Source organism: Botryllus schlosseri, chromosome 4, assembly GCF_051294905.1.
Source record: "Botryllus schlosseri isolate E-star chromosome 4, Bs_hap1, whole genome shotgun sequence".
Taxonomy (NCBI): Eukaryota; Metazoa; Chordata; class Ascidiacea; order Stolidobranchia; family Styelidae; genus Botryllus; species Botryllus schlosseri.
In genome coordinates, this window is record NC_137239.1 from 20465595 (window position 1) to 20481489 (window position 15895).

The 15895-nt window shown below is 40.1% G+C and overlaps 1 protein-coding gene across 7 annotated transcripts in view; it reads right to left on the bottom strand.

The window, feature by feature from the left end:
- Positions 1 to 15895, bottom strand: part of LOC145437351 (beta-arrestin-1-like) — a 31543-nt gene that overhangs the window by 4454 nt on the left and 11194 nt on the right. For 5 of the 7 annotated variants that reach the window (XR_013914641.1, XM_080314560.1, XM_080314558.1 and 2 more), the window contains exons 6-13: positions 14255 to 14356; positions 11034 to 11161; positions 10079 to 10214; positions 5590 to 5747; positions 3183 to 3320; positions 3027 to 3113; positions 2288 to 2482; positions 1628 to 1689 (exon numbers count right to left, since the gene is read on the bottom strand). Coding sequence is in view for 6 of the 7 variants with exons in the window: in XM_080314560.1 (XP_080170686.1) it covers positions 1628 to 1689; positions 2288 to 2482; positions 3027 to 3113; positions 3183 to 3320; positions 5590 to 5747; positions 10079 to 10214; positions 11034 to 11161; positions 14255 to 14356 (1006 nt within the window). In the remaining variant the exon portion in view is untranslated. Of the gene's footprint in view, positions 1 to 134; positions 165 to 1627; positions 1690 to 2287; positions 2483 to 3026; positions 3114 to 3182; positions 3321 to 5589; positions 5748 to 10078; positions 10215 to 11033; positions 11162 to 14254; positions 14357 to 15895 lie in introns of all 7 variants that reach the window. The other 2 variants (XM_080314556.1, XM_080314555.1) reach the window with 1 other exon arrangement.

Sequence of the window (15895 nt, forward strand, 5' to 3'; positions counted from 1 at the left end):
TTGGCACTAAAACAAGACATTGATCAACGCATTAACGCATATAATGCATCGGGATAAATCTCGGTACCCTATTTTGGGTCTCCGGAATTCCCCGCTGATACAATGTAATCGGGGTTGCCAACACAGGAACTTACAGAGTATTCTTGACATCAGTCGCGGAAGGTCTGTGAACGGTCGTCCCGGCAGACACAATTTAATCGGGACCGCTATACAGGAACTTTCAGAGTATTCTTGACGTCGAATGCGGGCTGAACTACAATTCTGTGTGCGGTTTCCCCCGTGGGCACAGTTTAATCGGGGCTGCTAATACAGCGACTTACAAATTTCACCGATTGAAGGCCAAATTACAAGTTTTGTACACATCAGTGTTGGGATGACTCGAGTCATGACTTGACTCGAGTCAGACTCGAGTCACCTTTTTGGTATGACTTGACTTGACTCGAGTCACTTTGCTAAAATGACTTGACTTGACTTGACTCGGTGTATCAGAAATGTGGATTGACTCGTGACTCGGAGCAAAATTCACGAGTCAATTTCAAGTCATCAAGTAATCGGTGTCGATCAAAATCATTGTATCTTGCATATGTTCGGATTGTTCGCGAAACGCCTTTAAACCGTGAGAGTGACCAATCATTTAGTGAACGTGCGTTTTACCGAGCCTCCATTGTTCTCTCACAAATAAATTGAACGCAAACGAAGTGATCGAAGCTTATAGCTTACGTTATCGTAAACTAGTATAGTAAAGTAATTTCTGTTCTCTATTTTTACCTTAGCCAAACCTCTTGTTTTATTGAAACTGAATTCGACTATAGTTTATACAGTCCTCAACTATTGGCGCAGTCTGGAATTGTATCATATCGATTTGTAAATGCGTAATGTATTGCATCTTATCAAATCGCATCTATTCTTTTTTTGGCTGGTAACTATAAACTGAGGTTTAGCAGTTCTACGTATATGTGAGCGATACAGCGCCTTCTTGCGTGTATATTTAACTCTATATTCGTTAATCGGTTCTAAATCAATGACCACTCAATCTGTATTTCAGCCAGCTAGCAAAATGCAATGACGTTATCATGCCTCATACTTCGAAAAGACAACTTGACTTGAATTTTGACTTGACTCGTGACTTGACTTGACTTGACTCGACTTGACTCGAGTCACCTCCAAAAATCGAGTGACTTGACTTGACTCGAGTCACCTTTGAAAATCGATTGACTTGACTTGACTCGAGTCAAAATGTGCAATGACTCGAAATGACTCGTGACTCGAAGGTAGTGACTTGATCCCAACACTGGTACACATAGGACTACACTAGCATTGATCGTAACCAGACCATTATGTTGAAATCAGCCTATTAGAAAGGGACTATCAGCAATCGAAGCCATCTTTCCGGAATGGAAGCCTTCGGGTGTAGCGATAGACGATTTCAAAATCGCATTGTTCAATTCACGATTTACGTCCAATCACGACACAGGAGTTGAAGCTATCGCATATATCATTGTAATAAATGTACGCGATTGATGTTGGTATTATTTTTGATTCTCAAAGTCACCAGATCGCCAAGGCGTTGCGAGTCATCGTTTCGGGAAAACTTAGTAAAAACACGGAAGAGATCAATGTAGCGTACCTTGCGCATCACGGAGACGCATTCGAGCGAAATCTTCAAACACGATGTCATCGGGTTCGTCCCTGGCGAAAAAAAATACTCGAGAACTCAAAAGAGGAAGTCCTCGGGGAAGCCACTAATGTGAACCAGTCGGTAAATGGGCCTGGCTGCGATCCTCGACAGCATTCTCGCTGCACTGACAAACTTAGGTGGACAGCGGCGAAGTCCTTTTTCAGAGGGCTCAAGCAGATTCTCCTACACGTACCATTAATGTGATCATGGTTTTGGTATACTTATGAGTAAAAGATATTTGGCAACTGTACTCACTTTTTAGACTTTTACAAGCGAAACTGACATAACAATTACAAAAAATCACCCAGCAGATACGGCTTATAGGCGAGTAGCAATGTCAGCCTATCACAATTCACTACTCGCACTTGTAGCCAAGTAGAAAGTTATGCTGGCACTTCTACTTCCAGTAGAGTACCAATGCGGACCACTCTGACAATGATATCAACCAGGCATAGGCTGGTAAAGCCACAGGTGATTATCATACTTGAGCACCAACGCTGATTACACCGAAAATATAATGAATTGCTAAGCCTGGTAAATCTACAGGTGCATCTTAAACGTAGTTAGCCACGTCCTCCGTCACTGGCTCTAGAAATACTGGGAACTTACTTGGTGTCGAATGAGATGAGGTTCGGTGTGAGCACTGGATCGTCGCCAGCATCGCCGCTAGGCGGTGTCTTCTCCTCCGTCGACGCGGGTTTTTGTTCTGACTTCTTACTGCTGCTGGACGACGGTGGAGCCGCGTCTGGATCTGGCGCCGGCATAGGGTGCATCAGAGACACCGGCAGTTCCAGGCTGCATTCTCTGAAGGGAAGCGTAAAGCGCATGAAAATAATAACTGTACAATCTACTTCCTTGCCTACTAGAAATTTTGTTCATGTTTGCTTTGCTTCTGGATCGTATTTTTTTTGCATGGCGACTTCTTTCACTGAGTTTGACTGAGTAAATATCACAAATCATTCATTTATAATATTCAATTATTCATATTACATCCACATACATTATACTACATATCTTACCATTATAGTCTTCACAACAGGGTCGCCAGCTCAAAACAGCTCTCAGGTCACTTTTCAAATTTTGTAGTAAGAATTCTGCCGTTGTGACGTTATATTTCTAATTTGCTGAACCTCATTACAGGCGTTCGCTCCTGATCAGAGTCAGTCGAAAAGCTTCGAGTGGAATAAATTTGGCAACATCAGTATATATAATTTGCTGCTATATTCAAGTTCTGTACTTCCAAAAGCCTATTAATTATGAAATAGATATGACGCAGTGTACGTGAGACTTCATAAACAAACCAAGTCTCCCAGCGAGTATAACTAGAATAATGAATAAAACCGCGTACCCTCCCAATCCGCCCATCACCAGCTTGACTTTGACCTTGTACATGACGATGATTCCCAGATTTTCCCTGGGCACCCCGTCCTTGATTCTAAACCAAACAGCAACCCATTACCACTCCAACCACCGTTCGATAAGCCGCACCCGCCAGAATACCCACATAGTGCTCGAGGCCAGGTTCGTGTCTTCGTGCTTCAGCTGACCGTCCAACGCCAGGCCCCGTTTGTCTTTGTTATTGGTGAGGATCGGGCAGATCTGGTAGACTTTGCACAGGGTCGAACTGGGAGACACTTGGTCGCTGAAAAGGGCCACAGGTTGCAGACCGCGATCACCAGGATTATGCAGATTTTATTGCAATGACACATGCAGCCCATATCGGGTTCAGCAAAAATCTCGAGGGTAACCAGAACTAGTGTCAAAAAGTAGATTTGGTCGAGGGTTGTAGTGGCTTTAGTACTTCTGGTTCAGCGGTTCTCAAACTGGGGGGCGTGAAAGGTTCTTAAGGGGGACACGAAGCTATGGTCGACTGAGAATATTTTTCGCCCTCTGCGCGATTTACCGCCAATTCATAGTTGTTGCTCTGTGTATAGTGCGAATTTCATATTTTAGAATTCTCTCATCAACAGTCTTAACCTTCCACGCCATCAAACTATCCGTTGGGATTGCTAGCATTCTGGTTTTCAATATCTTAAAGAGGGGGCGTGTCTAAAAAGTTTGAGTGGTTAATCTGAGGTGGCTCTGCGAGTAACAGAAAATGTCTAATGACACAAGAAATACGTAGGTAAAAGCCTCTAGAGTGTATACAGTTGCCATGATATGGGGAATATTTCACTCGTTCATTCACCAAAGTCTTTTAAACTTATCCCAAAAAATGCTTTCCCTCCGTTTCAAAATCCAAATTGTTAAAATTAAGTAATCCGGCCAAAAACTGGTTCAGGTGGATGTAGAAATACTTTGTTACTGACCAACGAGTGAGTAACTACCTTGCTTACGACCTCTTGTGCCAAAAAAATATTTCCGACAAGAGATTTTCCATATTGGGGATAATGATAGTGAAAAGTTTCAGCTCGGAAGCTTCTCGTGTTAATATATCTTTATTATGAATACATTACTAATAAGTATGTTATAAGTATATCCAAAACACATCCGGAATTCAGTGATGAGGCAAATATTACAGGTTGCCATATGGCTAGCAACCATCAAAGAGTTTATTCAGAGAGTTGATTAAACACAATTTAATGAAATGAAATTGACGCAAAAACCCATGTCAGAATACACCAGACAAGATATTAAACCTGTCCAAGTTGAAAGACGTTCATTCTCAACTAGATACGTGAATTCCTCAACAGACAGGGTATTTATCAAACAAACAAACGAACCGGCTTTAAAAGCTTACATTCCACACGGTACAGGTGTCAGAAAGCACTAAAACACACCACCACCACAGCCAAAACAAATACTGTAAGCAAATAACACAAACTTTCACTAGGAATGCTGCAAACTGATAGATACCAGACAGTGTTGCGTGGTAAGACAAGTACATGAAATAATTCCAGTAGATGTCACAGCAGTCTAGTCACCGATAGGCATTGGGAATAATAAACCTGACAGTTTTAAATGTACACATCAATAATTCACCGAATGAATCAGTTTCAGTTGACGACTTAGCTTTGGTGAGCTTCCTACAGAGCCCATTCGTGGTATCATTATTGATACAGTTCAATTACAATGGTGATTTCCCCGTCAATGGTCAATACCTTTCCTAAAACTGGACTTTGATTTGATTAGAAAGTAACTGATCTTACAAATCAATAGCTACCAGCTTGATACAACGTAGCCTACATCTGTTCCAGAGACGTGACTAGTACAACAGAACATCATTTTAGCCTCCTTGAAAAGGGGTGGTTTTATTACATCCCTACATGTGTAGATATTGAACAATTCTGAGGGTATGCATTACAGTCCTTGCTAAATTATAATGAAATTAGCCAGCTAGACCGGCACAATGCCAAAGAATCTCATGTAAATACATTAGCAAATGGCGGAGAAGCATGCAGTTATCGAATCGATGTGTGGCTAACTGGTTTTTATGGGTTGTTTGGTAGTATGTGATATCATTTAATACCGATCCGATATAAATGCGTTACTTACTAGGCAGTTTAGGACCATGTTTTGCATTCTGTCACAGATTGTATCCAGTTTAATAATATCTATTGCGCTAGTGACTTTTGGTGTTTTCAATCCAATCCTCCCTATGAAAGGCACTGGCTCATGTATATGAGCATACAGAGGTGCTTCTTATGCATCAATCCCCAAATCCCACAAGGCCAGCATTTACAATATACTATACTTGTGGAGCAGCCTGTACTGAACCACCTTACAAGCTGCAGCAATCCTCTACACTTCAACCAGTGTATCAGATGAACCTTGTAGGTCTACAATTGTAAATACTCCCATTTCCAAAACATGAACCTATGCAACATCACTTCAAAAGTTTCAAAAAATTAAAACTTTAAAAAACCGCGACTCATCAATTATGACAGGTAAAAGCCGACAAATCAACTTACTCCGCTTCTATCGAGGCGACGGGGCATTTGTACTGCGCGCTCGAGAACAGGCAAATATCAGCAAACTGACGCACTGATATTTTCACCTTCTTCACCGTTTTCGAAGAGTTATTGGTGACTTGCACGTTAACGTTTATCGTTTCCCCGTGATAATACAGCTGAAAACAAAAATTTACATGCAGACTCCAGGGTTGTAACGAAGCCACAAGGCTCCGGTCAATCTCAATTTAAAATACACCGTCGAGTCAAGTTCGAGTCGGCGAGCAGACGGTGGAGTCCGAGTCATAGTGTTATGACTAGGGCTGGGCACAATGATTCGAGTACTCGAATCTGAATCGAGTATTAATTTCAACGATTCGAGTCGAGTAGTAAAAGACGAATTTTTCGAGTACTGAAATGATACGCTCCTCGCAACTGAAAGTTAATTTACCAACGAGAATTATAGTTTTGATGCTATTTTCCACTGAGGAAGTCCTGAAACCTTGATTGGTCGTGTCGCAGCATACGAGACATAGTAGAAAGCTACGAACGTTACTGGAAATAACACATTTCCGAAGTCATGATCATCCCACAGCATTGTCAAGAAGTGCAATGAAATTGGTATGGTCAAAAAATTACCAAAGTATCTTTAATGTGATGGATAACAGGCATTATGTTATTTGTGGTAGCATAAAAAGTACATATTTGAAAATTAACATATTTCATTCTGTTGTGACGTCATAACGAGTGATACTCGAATACTCGACTCGGCTCGAAGCATAATACGTGATTCAGAATCGAATCACTTAGGTATTCGATTTTGCCCAGCCCTAGTTATGACTCGACTCTGAGTTCAAGTCAATGTGTTGACTGTTCAGTTTCACGTCAAAGTCTTGTTACAATCACTTTTTACAACTCTGGTGATATCAAACAGTTTACATTCATAATACACTAATTTTCCTCACTTTTAACAGTATGTGGCCGCATTTTCAAGTACCAGTACTAATAGACAAAATCCCAATAGCGTGGTTACTTTACTATGCTTCGAAATGACAATAAAATGTCGGTCTTGACCGTCCGAGTCTTGAGTCATATGACTTAGTCAGAATCATGCGCAATGACTCGATTACAAGTCTAGTCAATACAGTCGAGTCATTTACCGTATTTTGAGAAAATGACTCGAGTCAAGTCGACTCATCAAAAAATCACGACTCGAGTCATTCATTACAAACTTGTTAGACATCCAAATATTTTGGAAAATTCACTCATTTATTCATTCTGAGGAGAGGGCACACATTCACACATTTTTCGAACAGAGGTGATGCATTTTTCATGATTATTTCACGACACAAGCCGAGATTATCATCAGATTTGTGTGACTAGGCCTATTAATTAATCCATTATTTGTTTGTAGCGAAGGGATACCCCTATTACATGAGAATGTTCAAAAATACTGACAGATTCCAAGAATTTTGTCATCAGCATTCTGGATTCGAAATTTATGGATTGGTTCCAATAATTTAACAATAATCGGACAGAAACACTCGTTCATTTAAAGGCAACAAAGAAGGTTTGAACGAAACTATATGATGGAAACACTGACCTTTTGCTATATTAATTGTTACAGCACAATTTGCTACATTGGCTTTATTTCGAATCTGGATTAGTCTACTCTTATGACGAACTTAGGCTGCATAGTCAACGAATGTCGGGTTCAGTGTAGGCTATATAATACAGCCAACGATTTTAGTCAACGGATTGACATTCAAAAGTAGGTTTTATGTTCTGAATTCTGACATTTCTTTTGGTGCCATTAATCATCTTTGCTGCCCACTGGAACTTCAATTCAAGCTTCAAATATTCGCCAGTGAATATATGAACCCACAGCTCAACGGCTCGTCATTGAGAAGTATCAAAAATCAATAAAAATTATTTCAAGAAACGGAAGGCTCAAATCGGACAGCTGTCTGCGGTATCGATTCACGCTGACACCAAAAATAATAACGAAATCAAAGCAAACCACAAGAAGCCAGTTCAGCCGCATCCGGCTTGAAAAATGGAAAAATTTGATTTCGTTCCTACAGCGGTTATAGAGCCCACTTGATATATGACATCAAAAGACAGGAGTGTGCACTGTGCAGAATATTATTTTAATAGATTTTGAATTGATCGTCATAACGTGGTCCTCATGAAAATTGCAAATATACTCTATCCCTTTTTGAATCACGGATTTACGGATTATAGGCAAAACAAACAACTAACAAAATAAAAAGTATGCGCCAATTCAAAGTGAAAAATATATGCCGCACTAATAACCACGATCCATCTGGCGTGCGCAGGATGCCAAAAATAAGCTGGGAGTCCGCAAAAATTCAAGTATTCGCCCGCCTGCTGTGACCATTCAATTACGTAGTAATGCCTTCTCTATTCTCAAAGGATTACTTATTGATTTTCAAGTTTCACACATAAAAATGCTCATAAAACAGAGAGTAACAGAACACAATAGGGCGTGATCATTCCAGAAATCCTACTGGAATTGCTGTTTTTAGGTACACCAATGATGAAAATCGACTGGAAATTACAAAATCACACTGAGAAAGGAATGCGCCATGTGCCTAGAAAGAAATTTTCCAATAGCAAGATGGTACACAGCATCTTCAACTCTAACCATAATATTGTCGCGTCAGCATTGGTACATTGAATGGGCGAATGAAAGCAGCTAAATTATTATCAAATGATCGTGACATGACAGCAGAGTAAACATTCATTACCAACACGGTAGGCTTTGTAGTGGCATCAATATCGATCTTAGTCTGGTCACAGACAGAAACATCAATATGTTTTAACATCTTGGAGTCGAAAAAAAAAATTGACCTCCCCTGCAACGTATTTATATGCCCGCTGTCAAAACATCAGGTCACACTATTAAATTAGATCTCATTCGAAGCAGACATTATCCTCGTAAAGAAATCAATATTTACCATATGATTTTTAATGTCATGCAAATCGAAAAAGGGCCAGCAGCTTATCAAGTCACAAACATTTCCGAACATTATATTCAAGAGTTAAAGACTCCGAAATCTGTGGTTCAAACATCGCTGAAAAGCTATATTCGGTAAGCCCGGAATCTTTTTTCTGAAAGCAATAGAATGGAGGGCTACCGCTTCCTGGAACTTTATTTTCAATTTCAGTATTATTAAATTCCGTCAGGCCGATTTAATCCGGTTATTAAGAATCAAAAGCATCTGCTACAGGAATAGCACTCAAAAGGACCCCATACCAGGCAACGCTCCAGGCTTGGTCTTTCCGCAGACATTAAGGACATACTGGACTGGACATAGGCTAGCTAATGTGTCCATATATCGATATTAAAAATAGGGGAGAATCAGCCGATATGGATGGGCAATTGGGCTTATTGACTTCTGACGTTCAATGACCCAGACGGGTGTCAAGACCAAGGCGCTTAGAAAACAGATTAGGGATTTCCTACAAGATCAAGCTTTAGGAGACAGTCTTTCAGCTATATTAACGCGTCTCACCTGCCCCAATATTGATTCCTTAGTGTTTTTAGTCGTTGAAAAGCATTGACAGCTATCGTGTGCAGCTCATAGTTCAAAATTAGATGAAATCGATTATCATGACATTTCTTGTTGTATTTGGGCTACTTTTATAAAGTATTGCTTCTTTAGTGGTTAACTATGACAGTTGCAAATGTTTGAGAGCGCAGCATTGTACTGGCGTAAAGTTTTAAAAACGTGGTGGCTAAACTGTGTGGCATTTTTGTCTCAATATTGCATGCTTGTTTACGGAATTTGAAAAGTGGCCCGCGACCCGTTTTGAGTGGGCGTCCCCTGGTTTAGATATCATTTTCAACTATGGAAGCCTTGAAACCTCAATTGGTCGTACCGCACCATCCTAAACCTGCTTCACAAAGCTATGCGCATTATTGGAAATGACATCTGTGAAGGCTTGATCAGCTCACAGCACCGTCGCAAAGTGCGATGGCTTGGCACAAAAATGCCAAATTACTTTTATGTGTAGAGCTGGCATTGTATTCTTTGAGGTAGCATGAAAGGTGCGCATTTGAACTTGCCCTATCTTTCATACTGTTATGACATCACAAGTAGTGATGCCCAAAGACTCGTCGCCTACTATTCGAGTCTGCATCAAATCACTCAGACTCAGGTACATGATTTTGCCCAGCTCTACATATGAACTACATCCATCCGAAACAATCTTCCGCATTATCAGCAACCGTAATAAATTCGCCGAAGTGCAATCGTTATTATTACACATTCAAACCCCAACGGCACAAACTACGCAATTACCGGCGTCATTTGCCAAACCCAGCTCGCAAATACACATCATCTCGCCTATTTCAATTCCCAAAGGTGATGATAACAGCACGCATTGTCGATTTCAGAATCGACATGCATATTTCAAGTGTTCAAGGGTCACCCGAGCAGAACGAGCCCACACGGTACATTAGATATGCAAGAAGTCTTCACACCTCCTTGTCTAGGGAAGCCTCCATGCATAGGGGTTTGTCGCTCATTAGGAAATCCTTCCGTAAATCTGCCATCGGCTGGGCCCCTTGCTTATTGGGAGCATACTGGACTTTTCGTATAGCAAGACGGACGGAGTTCCTAAAAAGGGGAAAAGATTGGTGAAAATCGCGCAGAACAATTTCCGTGAACACTGACGGTATAAATGGCAGCTGTAATAACAGCGCGTGATACTCAAATCAACTGATATCGAAAAGCACCAAATTTTCTTGCATCCCCTTTTGGTGATTTTGACTTTTCTGGCTTCAATCACTATTTGGACAATGGACATAGGTCTTTCTTTATAGTCAGGTTTCATATTTCTAGGTGGTGGGAATCAATGGTCAAGTGGTCATGCGCATGCATTTTGAAGGCGTGTTGAAAACGAAACTGGCATACCTCTTTTTGACCTTCCACTTGACTTTTTATGTCCATCAGTGTAGGAAGTGGGGGGAACATCACACCGTGTGTCATTTGACTGTGCTTTAGTGTCTCTCAGGATGGTATTACATTTTCAATTATATTGACTCATGCAAGTAATATGATATTATATTTCAGTCACTATGGCGCAGAGCCGGCATAATTTTGTTGGTGGTTGCATAAATAACACATATTCAACTTTCCACATCATCCATACCATTACAACATAACTAGTGATACTTGATTGTGCACAGCCTCAATCACCGCTACAGAATAGAACCTCACTACTTCCAGAGTGCATTAACTACCGCAAGTTCAACGCATTGGTACTCCACCGGTAATTGTATCTTCCTCAAAGTGGCGCTGTTTCCAGGATCACAAATAAACACTGTAATCAATTCCACGAATTCCCACGGAAATAAAACAAATTCCATTGCAAATAACGTAAAAGACGATCTTATATTCGGAAATGCAATTTCGAGAGCAACCCATCGCAAGTACCGTTTATGTAATTTTTCCTCCGCGTCGTCCGCTACGTAAGTGTTCAATTCATAATCGACGCCACACGGTTTTCCCGTGTCGCCAGGGGCGGGCTGCAATGTTACCGAGCAGGGCGAGTGCGGTGGTACCTGGAATAAAAAAAATGGGACCTGTAAAATATGCAAGTTGCGGTATACTTCAACGATTGCTTCGGGAAGCGACAGGTTACTGATGCGGTGAAATAGCTAGAGGGGAGGGGTCAAAAGTCAAATACCAGCATATTTATACATTGTAACCATGTCCTTGATACACAGTACTATTTCGACCAAAATATAAGATGGCTTTCTTCTTGTGCTTTCACTGGCGTGTACAATTGAGACTACCATCACTATCTCATCGTTCTTTTGAAAGCACGTAATCTAACATCCCCCACTGAAATTGCGTTGGCCTATCCATTTGAATAGAATATGCATATTGAAATGAACCCGAATATTGTAGCAATTGTTGATACACAATGTTAGTTTCCAATTCTCTACTAGTCGCTGACGGTTACGCCTGACGAGTGTCAGCCGAAAATATTCCGGTTCTTTTCAATACGAATAAAATGTTCAATTTTATATTGAAGTTCTGTACCTCCAAGAATCCTATACATTCGTGTGCGAAATGGACTGATTGACATCTCAATCTGTGATGTTATAGTATGACGCGCATCAGGCCAGACTCGTTGGTAATCTGACTCTGACATGCAAATGAATTCACATATTTGTTTCTCTTTGAGTTTTCATGATAGCGTGTGAAAGTGAAGCTTATACCTGCTTATACATATGATACGTGCAAGTTCGTCAACACGAAAAGCTTATCTCATCATTGTATTATCGGCATATACGCACAACGCATGTACGTAACTATGATAAATTGATACCTTGTAAATTTAAGATATCTTCAAACCCTTCCATCTGCGTAGGTGCCTGTATTGGTGCATTACAACAAATCGTAGGGAGTCGTTACAGATAAAGATGTGGCCAGTGCTATGAACAATTGGAGCTAGCGTGAATAAACGGTTTTGCCTACTTGCACAATACTTACTCAGGTTTCGATCTTATGCTACAGCTACTTCTGATAAACAGTTTTCAATATTCAAAACTATATAAAGAATAGTTAACTATGGCTAATCTGACTGTCTCCACCGATCGCTAAGATTACCAGTCTAGTAGCAACAAGATATCCTATTGATTAAGATATATATATTGGGTAAGATGTAAGTGTAACCAATCCTTGATTTTATAGATGACCTGACAGGGGTTCTGTCAATACTTGACCAATTGGTACAGTGGTTCTTAACGTTTTCGACTTCGGTTTGAGTCCGACTTTAGAATCCCATCATAAGTGTCGAAGTTTATCTATCTCCTCACCATCAGTTCTACGTAAGTAGTGTCTTACAAAATGTCTGGAGCGAAAATGGGTCCCGCTGTGAGTTGGCATCTCAAGAATCATAATGGGCAATATCGGCCTGGTGTACAATGACCATAGATGTCGAAGATATGTCAAGACTCAAGATGATTACTGAAAAAATGAACAGAAAAAGGTCAATTGATGACCTTTCGTATAGTAATCACCTTCCCGGATACTACTATTTGTGGGAGAGTTAGCGTACCAACAGCATTGACGGTGGACGCCCCAGTTTGATTCTAGGCATTTGCAAGTTTTGCTACGTCAAGAGGTTCATCTGGGATTCTCCTCACCACGTCGCGGTGGCCATAGCGTCTTACCCAAAGAAAGAATGACCCGATCAATTACCAATTCAAGAAAAAGAATGAAATAAGCGAAGAAGCCTCAAAAAGTAAGATCATAATTGAACACTGCCACACTGTCATTAGGTGGAAGATGATGTCAGATTGCGAGACCGCGCTTGGTCGTTTCGACGTCCTTCTGTCTGCTCATGGCATTGTATTTAACATTGTGTGTCTGGACTGGGTGAAAATAATAGAAGCACACTCAGAATTTGGATTCTTTAATTTTTGATGCAAGTCGACCTTGTTAATCACGTTTGCTCGCCGCACATCTGAGCAGTCCAATCGGCACACCGGTTGAGAACCCCTGAATTAGCAAGTGAAATGGACAAGCTTCCAGATCTGGTCTAGTTGAATAACACAGCTTACATCATAGCGCTACAAATATCATGGACATAATAGTCAAATGCGTGAAAATCATAGAAAAAATCTATGTGGCACTCATCAGTTAGTAGAAGTAGGCGGAATCAGCCTTTTAAAATCATAAAAACGTACTTGAGATTCCCCAAACATCCCATGACATTGCACCGTGAAATTATACTGTGAAATTATACATCTGCTGAATGTATAAGACTACCTTTCAGATAAGATATGCTGCAGTACCAATATATTGATATATTGATCACTGTAGCTCTCTGGTCCCGGCAGACTAAAATATTGATTGGGCTGTGGTATCTCTTGAAAGCAATCCCAAGTGTTTTTGCTGTACTTTTAAATGCTCCTTTATTTTTCCTCTCCAGAAACTTCACACAGACTTAACCACAAAAAGCCTGAGTGAGAGCCATTTATTATTGGTCGCTACTCATGCATGAACGGAATAGCAACAAGATATGTTCCATTGCTTGTACTGATGGCGTCATATAAGCTGAAGGCATGTTTAGTGGACCATAGAAACGAACAGTAGCCAAGCTTTCATATAATGAGTAACAGTAAACTGACATAGTCCAACATAATGGGTTGCAACATACCTTGCTCAAAGCTATATCTAAATTGTATCCCGCTGTGAAGAAGGAGAAATTTTCAATTACATGTATTTCATATCATTCAGTCAATGGACAACCTGCATTTCTTGGATAAAATTAAGAGCCATGGCTAACTAGATATCCCTGTACCATCATGGTCAGTGTTCATGTCACTTGCCGCTATGAAATTTACCATAATACACCAAAGATTATACCTCTAGTTTCGCACCATATTACATGACAACCTTGAAGCTGCAGGAAATCTGATTCGAAAACTATATAGGTTTATATATTCGGATATTATCTGAGAACAATATTTCATTCTTGTTCGACTTGAAATCCGAGTGCTGCTTTTGAGGTTTATTTAATTTCACGATACTTTCATATTAATAGTGCCTATGAAAAAAACTATCTGCGCCTCTATTTTTGAAACTACTGCAGGACATTGCTCTATATCCCTTCACTCCTGTGATACACTAGCAGCACTTACCTCAATGAAAAAGGGATAAGAGTTTTCGCCCAATTTCTTCATCAAACGCTCCTGCAATCGCGTTCTTGGTTTTTTCGCATCTTCATTTTCAGGCGGGTATACCTGCAAAGGGTCAATTAATGGTGAATCGGATAAAAATCCACACAATCACGGCAGCATCAGATTATATAAATATATAGATATATATAGACTATATAAATATCAGCCTGACGTTGGTATGTGCAAAATTGTGCTATAAATTGCTTGAAAATTTGAAGAGATAATTGAATTGAGCCTAAAATTTGTCTGTCGGCTTACCGGCACGTGTGATTTTCTATGTCTCGATAAACTGTAGGACTTCCAAGCACATAATTGGGAGAATGGAGATATGATTTTCTACGCCATAAATCCAAACATGCAAGGCTTTGATTGACAGCAAATGAGAAATCACCAATACTGCTTTCACAACATATAGTAAAGTGACTACACCTATGAGTATGCACACTATGCACAGTCTGTCCAGATATCCCTGTTACACGGGTTCAAGCTTATTAAGGTGATCAATCCGGTGTCTTGAAGCATCAATTACCATATCCATGATGCGGTAATAACACAGCACTAATCCTGCTTTGAATATTAATTACACTGCAGAGTCATAAATCCATGAATATAATGAAGCAGCATGTTCCATCTCCCTGAATGACATATCATTACATAATCGATATGCCTAAATCATCAATACGATCTTCTAGGCCTTGGGTCCGAAAATAATGGATCGGGAGCCATTAATCATTTAATCAATATATACCGTATAGGCCTATAGCTCTTTTCAGAATGCTGCATGGCTCTCAGAGATGGAAGGTTGCAATCTTCAAGTAAAGGGTAAAATTTAGTGTGGCGTGAATAGGGTGGTATAACATGAAATCAATTTTAGCACTGCAAATATGGTGCACATGACAAATACCATGTACTGAACTTAGAGTTCCTGTGAACTGGACGTCACAAATATTGAATTGTGGTGACATAGTGCATTGAACTTGTTGTATGGTGCTTTGGAAAATACATATGAAAATATAGAACCAATATGGCTCTGTAGACAAAAAAGTTTCCCCCGAAAACTGTTACAGTTGATGGTTGATTGAATCCAACCTCACTTGAGAAAATAATGCTTGAGTTCAATGACGGGCATCAATTCACCCTGGCAATGGTCAATTCAGAGAGGCATTTAAATAAACATAAAAAATAACATTGCAGTATATGAGTGGTGAAACTTCATCAAACAAAATTGAATATTCAAAGGCTTGCCAAGATAGATTTGAGAGATAGATTCTAACTCAAAGTACAAGTCACTCATAATGCTACATCTTGAAATGCAACCAACTAAATCTCCGGTGATACCTGTACTTTGTGTCTGATGGGAAATACCGCTACAATACGAGTATCTTTTAGAAACAAAGATTACTTCCCATTATAACACCACAATGTCAACAAACAGGATATTAGTCATAATCCGACCAGCAGTAAACTTAGTTAAGGTGAATAATCTTCAGATTACATGCAATAGCCTCCTAAGAGATTAAAAAGCACTAGTGTCGCATAATCCATGGTGACTGGTGACTGCACTCTGCACTCTTAATAAAGCTTATTCCAATGCATATTTCA